At 38.7% G+C, this 23,110-nt stretch overlaps 1 protein-coding gene across 4 annotated transcripts in view; it reads right to left on the bottom strand.

The window, feature by feature from the left end:
• Nucleotides 1–23,110, bottom strand: part of LOC133848372 (neuropilin and tolloid-like protein 2) — a 67,096-nt gene that overhangs the window by 20,895 nt on the left and 23,091 nt on the right. For all 4 annotated transcript variants that reach the window (XR_009895258.1, XM_062283910.1, XM_062283912.1 and 1 more), the window contains exons 2-8: nt 22,462–22,878; nt 17,737–17,822; nt 16,041–16,370; nt 15,860–15,957; nt 14,253–14,395; nt 12,081–12,190; nt 9,245–9,376 (exon numbers count right to left, since the gene is read on the bottom strand). Coding sequence is in view for 3 of the 4 variants with exons in the window: in XM_062283910.1 (XP_062139894.1) it covers nt 9,245–9,376; nt 12,081–12,190; nt 14,253–14,395; nt 15,860–15,957; nt 16,041–16,370; nt 17,737–17,822; nt 22,462–22,878 (1,316 nt within the window). In the remaining variant the exon portion in view is untranslated. The remainder of the gene's footprint in view (nt 1–9,244; nt 9,377–12,080; nt 12,191–14,252; nt 14,396–15,859; nt 15,958–16,040; nt 16,371–17,736; nt 17,823–22,461; nt 22,879–23,110) is intronic.

Genomic DNA, 23,110 nt, shown 5'->3' with positions numbered 1-23,110 from the left:
AAAAAGTTCTTAAACAGTTTAAAGCTCATCAGCAATAACGTTATATCAATCAATAAAAATGCAGTTCACTAAGCATGATGCACGATTGATCAATCTGTCCAGAGGTAAGCAGGCTAAGCTTTTGCAAAGCCTATCAAAGTGCTAACATAATTTGAAGGCCGCCAGGCAAAATCGTTTGGAAAGAGCAAAAATGTTTCAACTGATTGACGAACTGTCTGAATGTTGTTGAATGATTGACAGCCAAGCTATTTGGTTGCTAGGGTGGGCATCATAAAATGTCAATACCTCAGGAGAAGGAGAAGGAGAGCAAGGAGAAGGAGGTGAATAAATGGCAAATGGTAAGAGCATCGCATCGACACCCACGTGTTAAGTTAAAGTGCAAGCATTTCAATTCGCATTAAGCTAAAGCTTTTCTCGACTTATTTTTTTCCCCTCTGTTTCAGCTGCTGTTGTTTTCCCTGTTCTTTTGCTCACAATTCGCTTTTCACTTTGTTCAGCTTGTGAAACGTCGCCGAGTGGCATCCTCCACCGAGCATTGGAGCGATGAGGCAAAAGCCTGAAGCCTGAAGCCAGAATCCTGAAGCCTCTAGCTCCATCTCTAGCTCCATCTCCTGTCTCTCGAATGCCGCTTGGTTGCCTGCTGCTGCTGCTTGTATGTATTATTTTATGGCCGTGGCGCTGTTTCTTTGCGAATTGCATTTCAGCTTGATTTATTTCATTTCATTTCATTTTGCTAGGGCGAATGCAATGCAGCACAGCACAGCAGATGAGGGAGACAGGAGTAGGAGCAGGAGGCAGGAGGCAGGAGAATGGGAAATTGATGTGAGCAAAGAAATACGGTTAGCTACATAAGTTGGTTATTACTTGCTGCTTAAGCCAATGTCCATGAACGGACCACGCCCCATACGCCTCCACACTCGCAATGTCTGTGTGCGAATTCAGTTTCTAATAAAATATTGCACTCCCAAATGCATGACAAGCCAAGAGAGTAGGAGCGAGAGAGAGGTTAGCGTGTCTTGTATGCCTTGTATGTTAGCAGCCGCTTCTCAGATACACTTCTCCCCAGTGGGAACGAAACCGAAAGCTCCCCAATTGAGCAAACAGCTCTCAACGCGGATGAGCTGCTTGCTGCTTTTCTTTGGCGGAAATGGCAGTTTTTCCATTACGCTGCCATGCGTCATGACAGTGCTCGGAGTGCTGGGCTTCAAGTGTCCAGTGGCTGTCTCGCCCACTTCCTAGCTCTCTCGTCAAGTATTACTTAATTTATATGAAATATGAAATGCTGCTTGGCTACAACGACAACAATTGAGAGAGGCAAGAGCTAGAGCGAGAGCTAGAGCGAGAGCTATCAAATTAAGCTAAAATGCATTTGTCAGATGGCGGCGCAGTGACAACAAAATTGCTAAAATAATAAAACTATCAAACTATCTCCTCCTTCCCGTTTTTAGCTGGCTTTTGTGGCACGCATATGTGCCGCGTTTTACTCCTAAGCTGTTTATCTCGCAGGCGGCCGCCAAGACACGAAATGCCACCACAATGAGATGCTGCCAGACTAGAGACAGAGTAAAGAGCAGAGAGCGGAGAGCGGAGGGAACTGTGTTGCCCCATTGCTTCTTGCCTCTTGCCGTTGCTGTTGCCGTTGCCGTTAACGTTATTGTTGGCCACATCAGCAGCTTCTGCTGGCTGCCGTTGCAAGCAGCCAACACTAAAATATCACTCAAGGCTAAATTGCTTGCGTGTCTCTCTGTCTGTGTCTATGTGTGTCGGTCTGTGTGCATTGGTAGTTCAAATATGCATTGCGGTTGTTACCAAATTGGATGCAGTTATGGCCAGGCCAATAGAGCACACTTCACACAGGAAGAGATAGATAGAGAGAGAGAGGGGAGAGAGAGAGAGAGAGAGGTGCGCTTCATGCTCAGCGTAAAGGCATTAACTTCTTCTACTAATTCTATTAAGCTATTTCTAGTTAAAAAAGTATTATCTTCTAGTAAGCTATCTCCTAAAGATATAATTTATACTTTTGTAATAAAAGTGAACAAAACTGTTCTACGATATTCTAAAATCATTTGATAACATATAAAGTATTCAGCCTCAACATTTTGAAGATTTCATAAGCTTGCCTTTCAAATTTGATCTACAATTTATTAGCACTTCGACTACTTAAGAAGCTTAATGAAGACTATTATAAATATATATAATAAAACTTAAACGATTTTCACGTTTGTGATAAAGAGTTGACTACACTTTAGAACATTGAATATTTAAAATTATAACTTAACTATGTCATAAATTCATTTATTGAAAGCTTATTAGACTAAAGTTTTAAAGTTTTATTGACGATTCAATAGCTCATAAAATGTTGAATTCTTTTTAATTAAATCATTTGTAGATTTCACAATTTATTTTAAGTGATTATTTATGAGGATTTTTAAGCTCTAGAGCTGAAGTTTAGATGGCAATTGGCACATGGAATATTTTCAAAGTTAAATGAACAAAGTTGTAATATTTTTGAACGAATTTCAACATTTCTCAAGGAATCTTATGTGGATGGCAATTTTTGAAACTTACGAACTGCTTTTCGAATAAAGTATTGTGCACTAGACTGTTGAATGGTACTCAATTGATTTCGGGAGGTATAAAATCTATTCCACCATCAACAGTAATCCTTGAAGTAGTTCTCTTTGCATAAAGGCAACATATCTTGGCCAAAATGAAATGGAGAGTCGTCAGTCAGGGCGTGGCGTCTGGAGTGGGAAAAGAATTGGTCAGGAAGAGCAGAGCAGTTAACACGTTTGCAATGTCAACTGTGGAATGTGGCAGGCACTTCGCATGTCTGCTCAACCTTTTTGTGGCTCGCCACAAAAATAGAAAAATAGAAAACTAGAAAACTAGAAAATAAGGAAAACTGGAAAAATTCCCGCCTGCCTGCCAAAGTTGCAAAGATCTGCACTGTGTTTCATTTTTTTGGCAGTCGCTTGGAGCGACTCTCGCTGCCAAAATTGCGTGGCATGTGGCAAGTATGTGTGGCAAACACACACACACACACACACACATACGTATATTGCTACTATATATTTTTTATCTGCAAGTACATGCTCAAATCTAGATGCTAAAGACATAAAATACTTCTAGTATAACGTAGCATATGAGAACGGGGCAAGCGAACGGACAACGGAGAACGGACAACGGCCGCGGCCGTTGCATGCAACGGTGGCAACATACACATATGGAAAAATACATACATTTATTTTATTAGACATTGAGAACACGAGTGTATGTATGAATATTTTATCCTTTATCTTTTGCTACGAGTATTTCGTTTTCTTCTCTCTGATTTTTCTATTGTTTTCCTGCCACGCTTCGAATTCGAGTCGAGGGTTTTCTTTCCCTTCGTTTTTTCTTTTTTTTTATATTTTCTTCAACCGGTTTGGTGGTTTGTTTTATTTTACATTTTGGTTTTTTGTTTTTTTTTGCATGGTTTTTGCCGCCATTTAGTTGGCATAACGGCATATTAAAGTGGCCAACGATGGCGTTGCCGCAAAGCAATTTCCTTGCGGCTCTCGGCCAGATACCAAACTCACACACACACGCGCACACACATACACGCAGAGTGTGTGTGTGTGTGTGTGTGTGTGTGTGTGTGTGTGTGTTGGGGGGTCAGGAATGGAAAACCTCCCTAAGCTATCGGCTTATCCAAGCATCAAGCATCAAGCATCGCACATCGTGAATCGCGCATCGCACATCGTGAATCGTGGAATCGTGGAATCGTCAATCGATCGAAACTGCTGCTGAATGATTTTTATCAAATCCGCTGACGTTGAATTGATTTGATTCGATGTGCGCTTTGTGCAAATTTATTTGATGCAGTTTCATAAATGCGACCGGCAATAAAAAGACTGCCACAGTTTTTACTTTTCAATCTCGCAGCCTCCTCAAAAAAAAAAAACAAACACAAAAAAAAAATCCCCTCGAGTCAGTCGACTTTTATCATTTTTCTGATGGCATAATTTTCCCACGTCCCAGAAAACAGTTTGACTCCAAGAAAAAAAAAAAATAAAAGGAGAGAAAGGTGAAGCGGCACGCACAGTTATCCCATCTATCCAAACACACACCCGACACACACACACACACACCTCTTGAAGCTGTGCCAAACACTCGAGGCGATAATCAGATTGCCACCTTTTCCCCTGACCCACTTAAAGCAGCCTCAAAAGGAGGCACGTGTGCTAAGCATACGGAGTGGAAAAGAAGAAGGAGAAGGAACATAAGCGAGGGGAATGTCAGTGTGTGTTTATTGAACCATTCGACGTGCATAGTCAGCGGCTGTTTTACAATTCGGCATCGATATCAAGCACCCACCCACAAAAAAAAAAAAAACGAAAAAAGCCGTTTAAAACTGTGTTCTAAACTTTGGCATTAAGTATACGCCGGGTTATTCAAGTTTTTTTTGCTTTGCGGCGCGTTGATTTAATCATAAGTTTATAATTCACTGCGTCGTTTAACGTTTAACGATTACCGATTTACGATTTACGATTACCGATTATTGATTACAGATTACACAGATTACTGATGAGCGATTAACGAGTGATCCGGAAACTTGTCCGCTGATTGCCATTTAATTGTGCAATTAAATGCAATCGCCCAAATATTCTTAATTACACACTGTGTCTGCATACTGCCAGCACACACTGTGCACTGTGCACTGTGCAAATTCAATTCTATTCGATGAGTTGCTGCAATTCCATAAAATTTTCACAATCAACACAAACAAAAAAAAAAAACCGCTCAATTTTTTCCTATTTTTTCTCGGACAAGTTTTAAGTGGTTGCCGCCTCTGTGATTATCATAACTTTCGATAGATAGTTATTACTGTGCTTTTTTTTGCTTTTTAGCTTTTTGCTTGCCTCTATTTCATTTGGTTTTTCGCATTTATTTTTATGCCTTTCATGCGCCAAAAGTCAGAAGTCAAAAGTCGTTTCGTTTTGTTAGACAGTTAATTTTGTAAACGCTGAATGGCCTTTAAGTGTTACACTATTACAGATAACAGATCGATGTGGAATACTATAGTACAATAGCTTCTCTATGTGTGTGTGTGTGTGATAGCTGAGTGTTTGCATTACGCATTATTGTTTTGTGTTGCCCTAATTGAATTGGTCGCTAGCTAATCAAAACAGATTTATTAGCACAATGCAATGCGTTAACCTTCCATGATTGCTATGTGTGTTGCGTGTGCGCTGATAAAAGCCCTTCGGCCGTCATAGAGGTATTCAAATTAAGTGAGAATGGAATACTCAAATACTCAGAAATGAGATATCAACTATAAAATAACTGATAATAAATTACATTTATTTATGATTACATTCGATTTGAAAGTCTACAAAATTGCCTCAAGCCTGAAAGATTGTGTTTTATGTTATTAATGTTGTTATATAATTTGATAAGTTATTTATTTATCTAAAAAGGTTAGTTATAATATAATTCATTATAATTATTTCTAAAGCACTGGCTGCAGAGGCTCTACAACTTGTTCACTTGTATTGATATATTTTTATACTCGATATGGTAATTTTGTGATTGCAGGAAATTTATGTTACAGGCAGAAAGAAGCATCTCTGACTTGGAGTCAGTATTCATATGTATTTTTTACCGCACTGTTTGGCTCTTATTAATAATTGGTATCTCACAGTCAAGCACACTCCACTCTGGTTTTCTTAAAAGTGTTTCCATAATCAGTTTTCAGTTTACAGTTTTCTCTTTACAACGTGTATTGTAATTATCCCATTTTGCTTTACAGGGTATGCTTATTGTTGCTTATGAATTCGCAATGTTAACGCATGCTAATTAATCACTAATTTGTGTAGCTGTAGCATTGATGAAACTCTTATGGCTTGCAATGTGGCACAAGTGCTGCCACTGAAGTGCAATTTGAAGTGGCAGCAGCATTGTTTCATGGGGCGGCGGAAGTTGCAGAAGGAGAAGCTGCTCCACATATACATACGTATGTATGTAAAATAATATTGCGTTGTCGTCATTGTCTGCGTGTCTTTGACTTTGCTGTTGCTGTTGCTCTGTTGTGTTCTGTTGTCTTGTCTTTGGCTGCGTTGTCGTTTTATGTAGTCGGCAGTCAAGGAATTTAATAGACACAGCGTGGCAAGGACGCAAGGCAACGCAACGCATCGCAACGCAACGCATTGGATTGCGCTTGGCATCCTTTTGGGTGTCGTAGGTGTCGTCTGCTGTTGGCAGTCTGGTAATTCTAATGGCGTGTGACATTTCGAAATGTAAAATAGACACACACACACACACAGAGAGACAGACACACAGAGACAGATCAGCGCATAACACACTCGACGTATACATAGCATTGATGAAGCGTGTGACAAACTTAGTCAACTCAAATGAAATTTGTTAGATGAAATTGGCCAAAAAGGTGCTGCTGATGCTGCTCTGGCATTTCTTTCATCCCACTTTTCCCCACTTCGCCGTGGCTTGTTTTGCTAAAAGCAAATAGAAAACAGCAAAGCACACAAATCCAAGCTGGGAGGCGTGTGTTTAATCAAGCGGTCTGCCGCCATCTGCGCAGCTGGTTGCGCGCTCTATAAATATGGCCAAGTGTTGGCAACGCCCAACAACCAGACCCAACACACACACACACACACACACACACACACACACACACATCAGGGCACACACTTAATTAACTTGCTGCGAAGCAGATGTAGTGTATTTTTGGCCATGAGCTGCTGGCGTCACAATGATATTCAATTTAAGCTCGAGTCTCTGTTTCGGTTTCACCATCAGCTTCAGCTTCAGCTTTTGCTTCGACGTCGCTCGTCAATATTCCAAAAGTCAAAGTCAAACGCAATCTTTCACTCGCTCTCACTGCGTTCTCTGTCTCTGTCTCTTTCCTACTCTCTTCGCTGGGAGCTGGCTCAGCAAGTAATGCCCTAGGGAACCACTGGACGACGACGACGACGGCTGACGATGGCAATGCCATGACAATAAAATGGTTTGCCATGTCATGCGGGCGAGAGACCGAGAGCGAGAGCGAGAGCCTGAGCGAGACGACATCGGGCGAGTTGTATTGAAATCGACAGCTAATGAAATGTTGCCCCAGATAGCAAACATGCCGTTGCACGCCACGCGGCCAGTGGACAACGTTCCCCAAAGAGTTCTCGAGAAGTGCCAAAAAAAAAAACAAACCACGAAGAGGAAAACCAAAAGACAGCGAACGTTGCTGTTGATTCCTTATGCTCAGTGCCATCATAAATTGTAATTACAATCTAGAGCATTTGATTCCCATGCCATGAGAGAGAGAGAGTGTAGAGTCAAGGTCAAGCAGATGCTATCATTCATTCAACTATTTTGCCGGTCACGTGGCGTATAAGTAATATTGACACTGCAGACAAATTGAAGCAGCGTTTTGGTCAGCCAGCCGTTAAGCCGCTGGCTCAAGTACTCATAGTACGACAACGAACTGTGGAACTGTGGAGAGTTGAGAGTTGAGAGATGGCAAAGTAATGTGTCCACTAGATGTGTCACGCATACATTGCGTATACGCAACGTCTGCAAGTGTGCGTGTGTGTGCGCATGAAGAGCTGTCAATGGCCATTGCCAATGCCATCGCAGTCTGCCTCTCAGTTTCTCAAGCACAATTGATGTGCGATGAGCCATGAAAATAAGTCGTGTCCAGCATTCGAGTTGAAGCAGCATTTGCTTCGGTTTTTCTGCTTTAAAATAAAGTCAAAGTACAACTTTTGCACACACGTCTTTTCCCTGAATTCATGTAAATTAATGAGCAAAAGATCAACAGCTTCGTTTTTCGGCCGAAAAACGCAACTCAAACTCGGCTGTAAATCAAAGTAAAGTAAGCATAAAAATTGCAATGAAAATGTTGTGGAAATTATGTACACTAATGAAATGCGTTCGCACGAACGCTGCGTCAGTTCATATCAAAGAAAAGTTTAGGCACACACACACACACATACACACACATCAAAAGGTAATCGGCGAAAAAGAAAATTGTCTGGCATTGCTATGGATTCGTTTAAGCCAAATGAATTCAAGTTGATGGCCATGTTAATGCTTGTTGGCTGCTTCAAAGTACTCGTAATATCGCTACTTAATGTTTGCAATTAAAGCTCATTATACCCTGTAAATGCGCAGCCTTATCAAAGAGGTTAACTAAGTAGTCAACAAAGTGCGGAAAAACAACGAAATTTTGATGCGCTTTTTAGCTTAGGTTGTTGCATTTGTTGTTCCGCGCGTTTATTGATTATTATTGACTAGTCTGTTTACAGGATATCTGCATAATCGAATTCGTTCGTTCGTTCGCTGCCTGTTTTTATATTGCTAATTTCGAATTTGGGGCAATTTTGAGTCAGCTGCACGCAAAAACAAAAGGCAACCCACAAAAATCATAGCATACTTTCGTGCGCTCATTACGTTTCACACGAACACCCACACACACACACACACAAAGATAATGGCGAAATGAAGAGTGAAAGAGAGTGAGAGAGAGAGATAGAGTGATAGAGTGAAAGAGACAGAGTGAAAGCAGCAGGATTTGGTTACATGTTTGGCTACATTTTGCATATCTATTCAGCTGGAATAACTAAACATTTTTTTTGTTGTTTTCGTTTTATAATTACATACATTAAATTTTGCTGCTTGCTTTTGTGTGCTGCCTATGTACGTGTGTTTGTGTGTGTGTGTGTGTGTTTGTGTGCATGAATGTATTACAAAAGAAATGCCAGATAGTCGTTGAATGCAATTTAATCGTATAGTAGACTGCAGGCTCTACCAGACAGACCGAAATAGAGAGTGAGAGGATAAGAGTGTATTTAAGGGGGAAAGGTGGGGAGTGGGATGTAGGGGGATGCAAGCGGAAGCAGCACAGCACGAGCATAATATTGAGAGCGTGAGCACACACACACACACACACAGTGTCAGTGTCAGTGTCAGAGTTGTGAGAGCAAGGCAAATACGAGTAGGATTATATAGCTATAGCTACATATACATACATACATATAGATATATATGGTAGCCTATATCTATATATGATGGCTATTACTAAGGCTAAGGCACAGTCTGCGAGATGAGAGATTATTTAGCTGGGGTGAGCGGGGGGACGGGTGAGCGAGCGAGCGAGCGAGAGAGCGAGCGGGGGGTGGAGGGAGAGAGAGGCGCGCACACATGTTGCCTATATTACAATCAAGCATTTTTATTTCTTTACGATACTTACGCGTATTATCTTCTGATCACGTATTATCTTTCGAATGCAGTTCACAATGAATGTGATTACCATGCCGCCGAGTATCAGGCCAAACACAATGATAATGATGACCACGTGCTCCGACTGTCCATTCGTTTCAGTCTGTGAATGAATTAGAAATTTAAATGCCAGTAATTAGTATCACTTTTATATATAGTTCTCAAGAGTGTACTAAATATTAGAGCGAGAATTGTGTGAATGCCTTTTAATTTCAAGTTTTTATTATAGATATTTACGAAGTGAAGAAGCTCTACAAAACAATGAATTTTAACCTAACCCTCCTATTACAATCGGGTCTTAACTGCTTTGGTTGACAACCTGGTATATTTTGTATATACTCGTAGCCTTTTATGTATTATTATTTTGAATATAGCCTTCGGTATATCTTAGTATTTTATACATAATATTTTTGGTATATTTGTAGAATATGGTAATACTGAAAATGAATAGCGGGTATCTCACAGTCGAGTACACTCGAAATATTATAGTAAATATATATTAAGTATACGCATTACTTTAAATATGTATACAACTAGTATGAAAGCTACAATCGAGTGTGCTATTATTCTGAAAATATACCAAATATTATTCTGGACAAATACTAAAATATACCGAATGTCGTATTTGGTGTATCAATATACTTTTACATTCATGCCGAAAGTTTTCTTAACCAGATGTGCTATAGTTTTCACACCATCGTAAATGAAATTAAAAGACTTAAAAAGTTAATTAGAATTAAATGCAATTTAGTCTTTCAAAATAAAACTGCAATTTAAATATATTTTGGAATATTCAAAACATGTTTACAACCGATAAGATGATTGTTAATGATCAAAGCAATGCTGAAAATAAAATAAGCTTAATTACTGTCAAATAAAGTAGCTTGAATATGGTAGCATTAAATTGTGCGCTCCAAAAATAAATCGAAATCAGCTTTGCGCATTTTAAAGATTTCTTAAGAAGCTGAAGTGAGTGGAAATGCGAAGATGTCTTTAAGCTTATTAAAACTCATTGTTAGGTCATTCACGTACTTTGCTCGTTTGTTGATTGTTGAAATTGCGAATGGGAATGTGAATGCGAATGCGAATGTGATTGCGAGTAAGCTACTAAAAATAACATTTATGCTTTACAAATTAGGTAAAAGTTGTTAAATATGCTACGAGAGCTCATTTACGGCAGCACATTAAAATTTGAGGATTAGCTAATAAAATGGATGAATGAGTGGCTTTTGTGTTGCTGTTGCTGTTGTTGTTCTTGTTGTTGCTTGTTAGTGGCCAATTTCGAAAACAAAATTCGATGCACGCAATTAACAAATGATTCAGCGCAAAATTTTAATGCGAACTAATTAAATAAACATAATTTGTGTACGCACATGATTGAGCTTATGATTGACCCATTGGGCTAATTATGAAATGAATGGGCGCTCCCCCAAAAACATTTGAATTATTTTATAATTCAATCAAAATATTATCGATGGTGCCCACTCCAAATCAAAAGCGTTTAATCGCTCCATTACCTACAATTTGCATTCCATAACAAAATCATCTCATTTTCTACTTTATTGTTACCTAATATATATGAATAGAAATTCTATATGTTTAGTCCGGTGATTAAAAGGCGTTTTTCTGTGAATTTTCAGCTGAACCTTAATGTTGTATTCAGTAATTTTTTTTAGGATTCTCTTTACAGCGAAGCTAAAGCACATTTATGTTCTCTTGATTTATCAGATCGCCATAAAAAACTTTGAATTTAACATAACAATTTTGCCTGGCTGCCTTAGACAAGTTGTAATTTATTTTTTTATTTTACTAAATTCCCTTGGAATGCTCATTTAAACAAATTTCAAGAGTCATAAAATCTACTTTTTATGCAAAGATTTATTTCACTGATGTGTCCATTCCGATACCCTATAAAAGCTGTTAAAAGGTAGCTTCGTTTTTCTGAATAGAATTTATTTAATTGCTGTCATTTATATTTGTTTTTCTCAAAGTATATATATATTTTTTTTAATTGCATTTAATTAAAATGATATATTTTATACTTGTAGAAAATAAATAAATTTACAGGCTATTTAAGCTGTCAGTCAAAGGCAAAAGCACATGCAAAACTTATATGAGGGTTAAGAGTTAAGTTAAGCACAGTTTTCGAGTGGATTTGATAGTTAAAATCCTTTCTTAAGTTGAAGTGAAGGGTTCTTTAAGGATGTCGTAAAGTAGCAACATGCGGTTGCGTTTGTTTCTTTTTAGTTTGCCTTTTTTTGTGTGTCTATTCTTTATTTAGTGCAGTTGGTACAATTAGTTGAGTTTTTGGGGCATTTCGCAACATTGGCGATTTGCAGAGAGCAATAGAAAACTATTTGCGGTCCTCTTTAATGGCTGAGCAAGTAAGTACGAGTTTTTTGGGGCCCAGCGAGTGCTGCGAATCGTGCTTGGAAGTCTTTATCAAATCTAATGATCTAACACAATTGCTGTGCCAACAACAAATAATAAACAAACAAAAAACTGATGAGGGGAGCGTGAGGGGGCAGAGTAAACTGTGACTGAGCACGCCTGAAATACAAACCTCAAACTTTGGCAACAAAACTTATTTTGGCCAACTTTTTGGCTCTCTTTGTATGTGTGAACGTGTTGGGCATTGGCTTATAATGATAGTGAGTCTTATGTGTGTGTGTGTTTGTGTGTGTGTGTGGGACATGCGTTGCCCTATAATTAGATGCATGTTTGTTTGGCCTACATAATGTGTGTGTGTGTCTGTGTGTGGGCATGCTCAAGGACTCGTTATCCTTTTCGCTTGCTCTTACTCTTACATTGCACTTCTCCTCGTCCCAGCGAAATTTGCAGTTGTCCCGCTCATTACACATTAGTTCCTGTGATATGCAGGTCGCATCCTCGCAATCGTACTCATCACTGGCGCAACCTATAGAGAGTAAAAGACATGGTTTAAAATCAACAATAAAGACAGAGATGGATAGATTATCAAATAAAAAATACAAACAGAAAAAAAAACAACGGCAATCAACAGCAGTAGCTGAAGCTGTAGCTGTAGCTGGAGCTGGAGCAAAACAAATACGTTTAATCTCAAACATAAATCGTCCTCGAGCAACAATAATTGCAATGCCTGCGACAGTGACAACTAAAAGTACAACCTCAGTCTTTGTCTATGTGACGATAGCTGTAAACTGTAAAGTGCCAAAGTCGAAGTTGCGCGTTCTGCGAACGAGCGAGAGCGAGAGAAGCTAACAATGCCGAGGAACAAAGGACAATCGTTGAATGACAAAAGAGTGCTTAGCCTTTGGCAACAGGCGGCAATCACGCAAAACTGGTTGGCAGACAGTCAGCTAGCCGGATGAACAGACAGACAGACAGACAGACAGACAGACAGACAGAGGCACAGTTAGACGCTTAGCTAGCTTTCGCAAAGCAAACGCAGAGACAACCAACATGGACAGTTGTGTGTTGACGTCGAAGATGTTTGCCGCCGCCGCAGGCCATTACAAATGGCCAAGAGTGAAAATGGCAGAAAGTCTGCCAAAAAAGCCATCTCCCAAAAAAAGAAACAGAACAAAAAAAAAACAAAAAAAGGGGCCGCCAATGTCTCCGCCTCCGTTGGTTCCGTTTCGGCTTCAGTTTTGGGACTTGGACTCTAGTGTTTGTGTAGCCAGTTCGGATTGTGGCAGCTTAACATTGGATTGCTCTGGATCTCGCCCATGCCCATTGTCCTTGTTCCGTTTGCTGTTCCTTCTCTTGCTGCTCTTGCCGTTGCCGTTGCCTTTTTCAAAAGTTCGCGTAACGCACGTGCGGCAAATTTGAAGGATTAGCCACAACCAACAACACTCTGGCCATGAGGTTGCTCTATTTTCTCACATTACGCATTCAACGCTGAAGGAGTAAGTGTCTTAATAACCAAACTTCTTAATCACACACGCATACATTTTCGTAGAATTCTTGGAAATATTGCTCATAAATGAATTTTGATTAAAGCAAAATTTATAAATAAAATCAACCCAATTAATCAAAATGTAATTAATCAAAAAAAAAAAAAAGAAGACATATCTCTATCTATAATATTTTCTCTTTCATGAGCTCACTATTTTACTTTTTGTATTAAATATTTTCGTTTTAAGATTTTCTATTTTACATAATACATTTTAAAAAGTATATCATAAATAGTATATCTAATAGTTAAACGGTTGCTTCTAAATACTAAAAGAATACGTATGAAATTAAACATAATAGATAATGTTTAATATTATACCATTCAAAATATTCCTTTTTTTTTTGCTTTCCATTTAATATTGCGTATTCAAATCTTTTAGCTATTTATTAACTAATAATTAATAATAAATGTTGAATTTTCTATTTAATAAATTTAATGGCTTTAAATTACTGATTTTAACATTGTATTCTTAATATTTTATATTTAACATTGACTATTCAAAATTTTGTTTTTTTTTTCACTCTCTTTATCTCTATCTCCTTTTAATGTTTAATTCTTTCAATGAATATTTTCCTATTTAATATTTGTATTTATAATTTTTTGCATAAGATTTTCTATTTAAAGTATTCTTTTTAAATTTTTCTATTTTTGAAAGTCTATTTAATATTCAATTTTTTATACTTTTTATTAGCTTTTCATTATCGACTATTGAAACCTTTTAGCTATATTCTCCATTTAATATTTTGAACTTAAATTCTTAAATAATTTCTAATTATTTTTGTTTTTTGTTTTTCTTTTTTGCTTTTAATACTTTCTATTCTTAGACAGCGAGTGTATTGAAACTTCGGCTAGCCGAAGACGTATAATTTCATTATTTTACTTGTTTATTTGTGTGTGGTTAAAACATCATAGCAAAAGTACTTTACTGTGGCAGTGTGCTCCAAAGTTGGGACACTATATACTATATACTATATATATACTTGTATATTTTGCTTTTGTTTTTTGAAAGTTGTTAGCAGTTTGAATTGTGGATGGAACTTACTGCCTGAGCCGCGGTCCCGAAACGCTGTGTATAGAATGCCGAACGATGAGGTAATCGCACTTTGTTCGGCGTAAAATCGCATGTGCAGAATATTGGACTCTGTTGTAATACTTTCGCCCGCCGAGCCACAAAAGTTTTTCACTCTGCAACAACACAAAGAGAAGTGGAAGAAAAACAGAGAGAGAGAAAGAGGAGGTGAGTAAGAGTGAATGGAAAGGAAAATGTGTAACAGATAAAATAAATGACAACAGTGAAAATAAAGAGGAGAATACAATCAATAAAGAGCGAGTGGAGAAATGCTTTTTAATTTCGCACTGAGGGTCGCCTTAAAGCAAATGTTTGTGCTGCAATTTAATATTTCGATGAAGAGCAAATATCGTAAGTGAGTTCTAATAATAAATGCAAATATAGAAATATATATATTACATATATCTACGCGACTCTTTATTTGAATTGTTTCAACTATCTTAAATTGATCTATTTGCGTCCACAGCCAAAACTAATGCAAACTAATTGCCAACTGCTTTGAAAGCGTTCTCGTTTAAGCGATTTACTTGCTTTGCATGCATTGTGTGTGTGGCAAAGATTTCGAATGGGAATCGAAGGGACACTTGAGAGCGACAGCTATGGCCACTTCACAGCCAGTGGAAATAGCAATGGCAATTGGCAAAAGGGCAATGGCAATGGCCCTGGCAATGGCAATGGCAATGGCAACTAGCAGCAAATCAATGAGTATGCCAAACTGCCAGCCTGCCTAGAATGTGCGACTCTGGCTAGACAGAGAGTCAAGCTATACACAGACCGCCAGCCACATAGAAAGAACAGTCAATCACTTTGAGTGGTGCTGTCATTGACGTCGTCGTCGTCGTCGTCGTCGTCGTCGTTGGCATCGACGTCGTCGTTATTCCCATCAGTGGGGCACACAAAAGCCAAAAGCCGTAGTCTGGCCTTTCAAAAAGCAGGCCTTAAATCGAATGCCATTGCAATTGCCATTGGCTGGAGAGGGGCCAAGGGGGAGAGCAGTATAACAGCAGCAACAAGTGGAAATTTGTTGAATGGCAGCGTTCAAAAAGTGATTGGTAGAAGGGACAAAGAGAGAGAGAGGTGAAAGAGGCTGGGATATGCATGAATCGTGAATCGTGAATGGGCTGTGGGCTGTGTGTGTGTGTGTGTATGTGTCTGGCTGGCTGGCTGATGTCTGCATAGGTTTCAGCTGGTTGACTACGGTGAAGGTAGCAAAGAGAGAAAGGGAGAAGGTGCTGTTCGGCGCTTCGGTTGGTGGCACAAAACAATTCAAGTTGGGCGAGTCAAAGGCGCCGCCGCAACTTCCGTTAGCATACAATTTACTTTGGCCGGTAATAAATTGAAATTTTGCTGTACATGCTTTGATCTTTATAGCGTTACATTGCTTTTTGGCTGACTTCACATTGTGTGGCGCATTCGTGAAGCGGAAATTGGTTTGTGGCGTGCCGTACATTGCGTATACGCCACCTAGCCACCTAGCCCACCATCCACCAGCCAGCAGCCAGCCAGCAGCCAGCAAGCAGCCAATATCTAACACCCTCTGTGATATCTCTTTAGCTTCAGCTTCAACTTGCAACTCTTACCTTAATGGCATCACTGTTTGCTCTGGGAATATATCCAGAAAGTTCGTCTCACAGTCATTCGGTTTGCTTAGCTGAAAGGTCAGGAATTTCAAAAAAATCTGCAAGAAAAGCGATGAGTAGAGTGAGTTGGTGTAAATGTAAATATTGTAACACAGATTTTGTGCGCTTGTCTTTCACTCACTTTCCAATTTTCCTTGACTTGTATGCGCCAAATGCAATCGAGGGGAATCTTATCGCGTATCACCTGCTCCCTTATGTCAGCTGGGACATCGGTTGAGTTGATGAAGCCCTCAAAACCATCCTTTTCGATTGTGCAGTTTAGGTCCGTGCTGGGCGACTCTCGATTGCGATCCAGAAACTCGTAAACGGCACTGAAGCCCGTGTATTCAATGGTATCGTCCGAATGGAAATGCAGCCACAGATACCGTTCCTTCGAGGTGATTTCCGGTGGGAAATCTGTGCCGCAGAATTTACCAATCAGCTGCGAGAAGCCATATTGTCCATCGCGTATCTAGCAAAAGCCAAAAAAAAAAAACACACACACACACATAGAAGAATGAAACCACATGACATTTGGAAAACGGGCAAGTTATCAAATGATTAACTGGACAACGACTAGCGACATCGGCGATTTACGACCATGTGGGGAATACGAGTATGTTTGTCATACGTTCGGCTCATTCACAACGGGTAGTCACAAAAGTAAAGCTAAGTATTGAGAAAGCGCAGTTCAATAATATTTTACTTCAAATTGAGATTACTAAATGGACTGCAGTTTAGGGAAATAAAACGAAAAAATACATAAAACCAATATTATAAAATAGACTGCGGTGTTAAAGTATTGTAATTAAATTGCAAAAAAAAAAAAAAAATGTTAAGCTATGAATTAACAAAATATTGTAACTAGATTTATATGTTTTTCCTTCAAATCGTACATATTAAAGTTTTACAACATCTTATATTAAACAAATTGCTCTTTATATTCTTCTTTTCTTGCCAAGTAAATCTGTTTATATAGAAATCACCAAATTGGCTTGTACTTTTCCTTTTCTTTAGGTAGCTAAACTTGTAAATATGCTCGCTCATATTCTAACATAATACAAAACAATTTAATTGTAATTTTAATTTCAGCTAAGAGTGAAACAAATGCATACATATATAAAATAATAATAATGGCAATTAAATTTGTATGTTTTCCCGTTGTCTTACATATGAAATTTAACAAAAACTTTATGCAAAATATGTTGCAATAGATTAAAAAAAAAAAGTGCGCCGCAGCAACATTAGCAATTATGCAACTTTCGTACATAAGTTAGCAAAGTTAAAGGCAAAAATAAAGCCAGCTTTGATTTAATAAGTTCTGTCGAGTTATAAAAAAAAAATAAAATAGAAGTTAGTTTGTTAATTAGCTGGCAGCTCAAACGAATGAAACTTGCACATATTTTGTGCTGTGGCAAAGCTTTGATTAAGTTTTGGTTTGGATCTCGCAAAGTGCTTTTTGTTTTTGTTTTGTTTTTTCTATTTTTTTCTATTTGATGTCACTGCCAGTTGGTTGTTGCATGTTGCGTATACGACATGTGTAGCAGACGGCGGCGTGGTCCATTTCCAATTTTCAATTAAAACTTGGGGGCATACCGTGTAAAAATTGTCATGCAAAATGCATGGCATAGAAAAAATGCCCAAGGCATTTTCTGCTCCGAAAAGGAAAACAATTTCTAAAGTTTTCTCAACGCAAAACGTTTCAAGTTTTGTGCTTGCCAGCAACAAAGTTGAGCTTTATGCTAAAGCATTTTGTTGTTGCCACTAGTTTCGTATCTGTTTTTTTTTTTTATTTTTATTGTTATTGTAGTTTCTTTTTTCCCTGTTTGCGTACTTACTTCAAGAAAATCAAATTTGCACTCTTCCTTGGCCTCGATGTTAAACGAGTTGCGAAAGTCCAGGCGTATGATTTGACCCTTTGGCGCTGTAATTAACACAGACAGAAACAACAACAACAACAACAAAAGGTATTATTACGTGAATAAAGTAGGAGTAAATTTATTTATTCTACTTGGACACCAAATGGATTACGAAGCTGAGTTTAAGCAGAGTTGTTGCATAAAGTATTAACTAAGAAATTGTTGCTACAACTTTTAATGCATTTTATTTCGAACTAAATATATTTTTGATTTTTACCAGGTAATATGCGTCTCTGGCTCTAAAGGAGTTGCATTCTTTAATTAAGCTAACGAGACGCAGTCTGGCAAGAGTCTCTATATAGAGCTGAGATCAGCTACTTCTCAAAATTGTGGAAAATGGGCAAAAATGTGGCAGACTAATTGAAATTGTAAAAGGATCTGGAAAACCTTGTAGCTGTGATATTGTCTCGAGCTTTTCTTTGCTGCGGCTTTTTTTTGGCCTTGTTCCTTTGCGACACAGCATAAAGAAATTGAGATAGAGAGGAAGATTGTGGGAGTGAGTGAGACAGAGGCGTCTGATTAACAACAGCTCAGGCTAAAACTCGAATCGGCGTCGTATTTGTGTGTGTGTGTGCTCCAAATGAATGCAGCTGGGGACTCATTCAGTGGCCGCATATAAAAGAAAACAGCAGCCTGACGAGGGCAAGACAAGGGGGTAGGCAAGGGAAGGCGAGGGGAGGGGGCAGATAAACGGATGATAACGACTGAATCCTTGGCATGAATCAATGGGCTGGCGCGTGGCACTTGAAAATACACAAAAACCAAAAGAAAAGAAAAGAAACGAGAGAAGAAAGCCCAACCATACAATCGCACAAAGAAGCACACACACTAACACACACATACACACATACGCGAAGCCTTTGTGGCCAGACGTGGCATAACTGGGACCCTCAGGTACCAAGGACCAGGCGAGAGGATAGACCTTGGGCCCACGATGCGTATACATAACATAATGGAGCTGCATTGAAAGACTGAATCACAGACATATGCGCAAACAAAATGCTATGTTTTTTTTTCGTTGTATTTTTTGTTTTTGTTTTTTTTTTGGTGAATGGGGATTTCCAGTTTGATTGGCCTTGACTACAAAATACAAAAACAGCAACAAAACAAGTATGAAAACTACAGTCAAGTGTGTTCGACTGTAAGACACCCGCTACTTATTTTGGTATTAATTTTAAAATATACCAAATTAAGGTACCGCAAAAATATTCAAAATTAACCAAAGGCTATATTTTTAATATTGATATAGTACTACATTCAAAATATAGCATAGAGTATTAAATATACCTGTTTGTAAATAAAACGTATTATTTTCTAAATAATTTCTATAATTTTTATCTGAACGCAGCCAAATTTTGAGGTATCATAAAGTCCATAGAATTTATTGTATTTACTAAAAATCGACTCTTGCTTCAAAACTACGCTTGTTCGATTCGATTGTTTACACACGGACGGACAGATAGACAGACGGACATGGGTTTATCGTCTAGGCTGTTGACGCTAATCAAGAATATATATTCTTTATAGGGTCGGAAATGCCTCCTGCTTCTAGTTACATACATTTCGTGGAGGCACAAAGTTATAATACCCTTCTTTCCTATGAGTAGCGGGTATAAAAAGGAAACAAGAAAAACTGTAAAGAAAATACTGAAAAGCATATAGCATAGAAATTCCCAGACTGCGAGCCGCAATTGTTATAGAATTTGCTGCATTAAAATTACAGACTCAAAGCTAAATCTGAAGCTAAGAACTCAATCGGCAAACACTTGAAATGAGCTTGCCATCGATTAGGATGCGTGCTTATGTATGGCATAATTTGTATGATTTGTATTTATTATTAATATTTGGAGATAGCGGCTAATCTGATTTATAAGAAGTAATTACAAATGGAGATTAATGGCTGAGCTACACATGGAATCAGAGCACAAGCCAAAGGGCGGATTCAAATGCTGACACAGAGAGAGAGATGACGAAGAAGGAAGAGGAGGAGCAAGAGGAGAAAGGGAAGATGGATGCTCCAACACATACACAGACAGACAGAGACACACACGCATACACATGAGCATAAGCATAAGCTTAAATAATACTAATGCAGCCGCTTAACGTTTTGAGAAGGAGGCAACAGTCACAGAATGTGGAGAGTCGAGAGTCGAAGAGTGAAGAGAGCAAAGCGAAGAAGGGTGTCGCATGATGGGAATGGGGAGGCAGCTAACAGCCAACAGGCTGCTCCAGCTGTAGCTGTAGCTGCTGCTGTTGGCAACTTGAGCCGGTCTATTGCCTGACGGCACATATTGATATGCAAATAAGCCTGCCACTCCCAATGGCAGTCGTCAGCTTTGCTTGCCTATCTATCTATCTGTGTCTATCTAACCATCTATCTAGCTGTCTGCCTAAGCGAAAAGCACACATGTAAACTTAATACAGCGCATAGATACAAGCACAAGCTGCATAGATACAGATACATACATAGATACATAGATACTCATACAGTTACTGAGTGTGACCGCTGATGCGTAGCAATCATTTCATTCGCTTAGCTTTTATGCTGCGAGCAGCGCATTTTGTCTTAACTGACAAATGATTTGGCCGTCGATAAGCAAAAAAAAAAAAAAAAACAAGAGACTAAAACTCAGTGAAGCTGAAAGATCAGCGCAAATATGCGAAGGCTTCGATTACAATTTGTAGTTTCCAACTCCAACGCAAACTTGGAGAGTAACTTCAACTTCAACTTCAACTTCAACTCCAATTCAATCGCAATCGCAATCACATTTGCAATCTTGAAGCGAACCCATGCCGCATCCCAGAGGCAATCCTAATTTCATTTGGAGGCCATCAGTGAAACACGCTAACGCTTTTAATAGGCCACACAGCCGACGGCGGCATTAAAGCAAGCCAACCCTCTCTTGCCAAGCTGAACAACTGACTAGCTGACTAACTGACAGACTCCTTGAATGACTGTCACTGTCTGTTCGTCTCTCTGTCTGTCTGAAATGTCAACACAATGCGCTCGCTTGCTCTCTCTCTCTTTCTCTTTGCCAACTCACATCTTGGTTAAGACTTGCAATTATTTGCAGTCAGTTGCGCCGGCAGCAAAGTGCTTGCCATATAATCTTTTACGAGACCTGATTGCACTCACTCACTCACCAACTCGCCCACTCACTCACTGCGACTGCGACTACGACTGCGACTGCGAGTACACCCCAACTATTCACTCATGCACGCACTTCGCGGCATTCATATGCCACAGGAAGTTCGCTCTGAATTGGCTTCTGTAGCTCTCCTTCTCTCTCTCTCTCTCTCTCTATCTCTATGAACTGCAAGTTCTAACTTCCAGTTCGCAGTTCGCATCTTCGTTGTGCCATCGTCATAATAACGTTGATATTGTCCGCTGGCCAAATGTCGCAATGCATTCTCATATTATCGCTTGGCTAGACTCACTTCGCTATCATCAGCTTGAACAACTCGAGTGCGTCTACTCATCAAGATTAATCTCTTTATTTCGCCTTCAACATACACTGAACTTCTGGTCAGTTGCTCTCTATCTATTATAAGTATGCCAGTTTTCACACTTGTAAACGCATAATAAATATTTATTACATGCCTCAAGTTATCTACAATTAAAATTTATTATTTGAGAGACATTTGTATTTAATTTATATTTATTTACTATTTATTTCTTTTTTAAAATTCAAATTGTATTCGAATTTTCTATTTGTTTTTTATCTTTAATAAAATCCAGTCTTATTGCTCTATCAAATTTAGTAAGCTGTCTAGTGTAATTGCATTGTAAATTACAGACTCCTAGCTATTGCCGTTTACGGCGACCCATGATAGTTCAGTCAGTGAGTAATATTTTTCGAAATTGCTTCTAATGAAGTATTCAATAAAAACCCAGTCTTATTGCACGATCAACATTTCGTCAGCTATCTAGTATAAAGTTTAGAGCTTCGTTATTCTTACAGTTTATATTGTGCGTTAATAGCTTAAACAGTAAGTCATTCAAGACAGCCAGTCTTATATAATATATATATAGAATATTTTTGTACTTATTATCTACATTTCATGATAAGTCGTTAAGAACCCAGCCGATTATATTTGCTAAAATATTTAGTATAAAGTTTGCAGTCTTCTAACTCTTACTGTTTATACTGTGCGTTAATAACTTAGACAGTAAGTCATTCAGGAAAGTCAGTAGTATTATATACTTAAATAATTTGTGTACTTATTATTTAGTTAAAAACAATATTTGTCATAAGAAGTCTTTGAAAATCTAGTCCTAATAGACGATTATATTTCGTAAGCTATCTAGTCTAAAAATTCCAGCCTTTTAACTCTTACTAATGATTGGGTTGTACAGGATATTTGGCTTTATATATAATTATTTGTTATTTATTATTATTTTGATTTCTATTTTATTTCCAAGTACTTTTCGTGGGAGCTTAAGTTCTCAGGCAAGTTTATTATTTATTTAATCCTTTCTCCACTTGGGAAAGTCGAACCTCAGTGAATGCTATTATTTACTTTCTGATTTTCTTTATTACTTTTCAACTATTTATTAGTCAGCATATGTGATTTATCTGGGTATAGTTTGTCATTTTCACAAAATGTAGATAGATTGTAATTTAAGATACTTCGTCGACTCACCTGTGATGACTCTCGTGCAATTGATGTTCTTGGGATAGAGATTGGGATACTCGGGACTGTAGAGTTCATTCTTGTTCGGAGAGCCCTCCACAAAGAGTCGACAGCGATCAACCTCTTCCTCCTCCTCCTGACGCTTGTAGCGTCCCCCGCGCGGTGGTCGAGCGAGCGTTAAAGCATGCTGCTCCCCGCTGCTGCTGAGGATTGCGGTCGATGTTGTTGCTGTTGTTGTCGTTGTCGATGCGGCAGCAGCAAATGCTGTTCGATAGTCGGAAGTGGTGCTGCTGGCATTGCCGAACTCCTGTTGATGTTGCCGCTGCTGCTGCTGCTGCTGCACTCGATGCTCGCTGCTTGGTGCTATTGTCTGTGGTTGAGCTGCTGTCCGTTCCAGGCGGCTGGGTTCGATGATGCTGGCGGCAGCTGTAAAACAAGAGAGAAAGAGATAGAGAGAATGAGTGAGTGAGAGGGGAAGAAGGCTTAGCTTTGAGTTTTGCTGTTTGTTTGCCAACGTCAGCATGAAATACCAATGCACACAAACACAAGCACACACACACACACACACATGCAAGTACACACGCACAGCACGCATATTTCCATAAAATTTATTATCATAATAATAATCATGAGCATTAAAATTTATGCGAGAATCGCG

The sequence above is a fragment of the Drosophila sulfurigaster genome, chromosome X, assembly GCF_023558435.1.
Source record: "Drosophila sulfurigaster albostrigata strain 15112-1811.04 chromosome X, ASM2355843v2, whole genome shotgun sequence".
In the NCBI taxonomy this organism is placed as follows: Eukaryota; Metazoa; Arthropoda; class Insecta; order Diptera; family Drosophilidae; genus Drosophila; species Drosophila sulfurigaster.
Note: the sequence above shows the minus strand (reverse complement) of the source record. Positions and strands in the feature narration are given on the sequence as shown.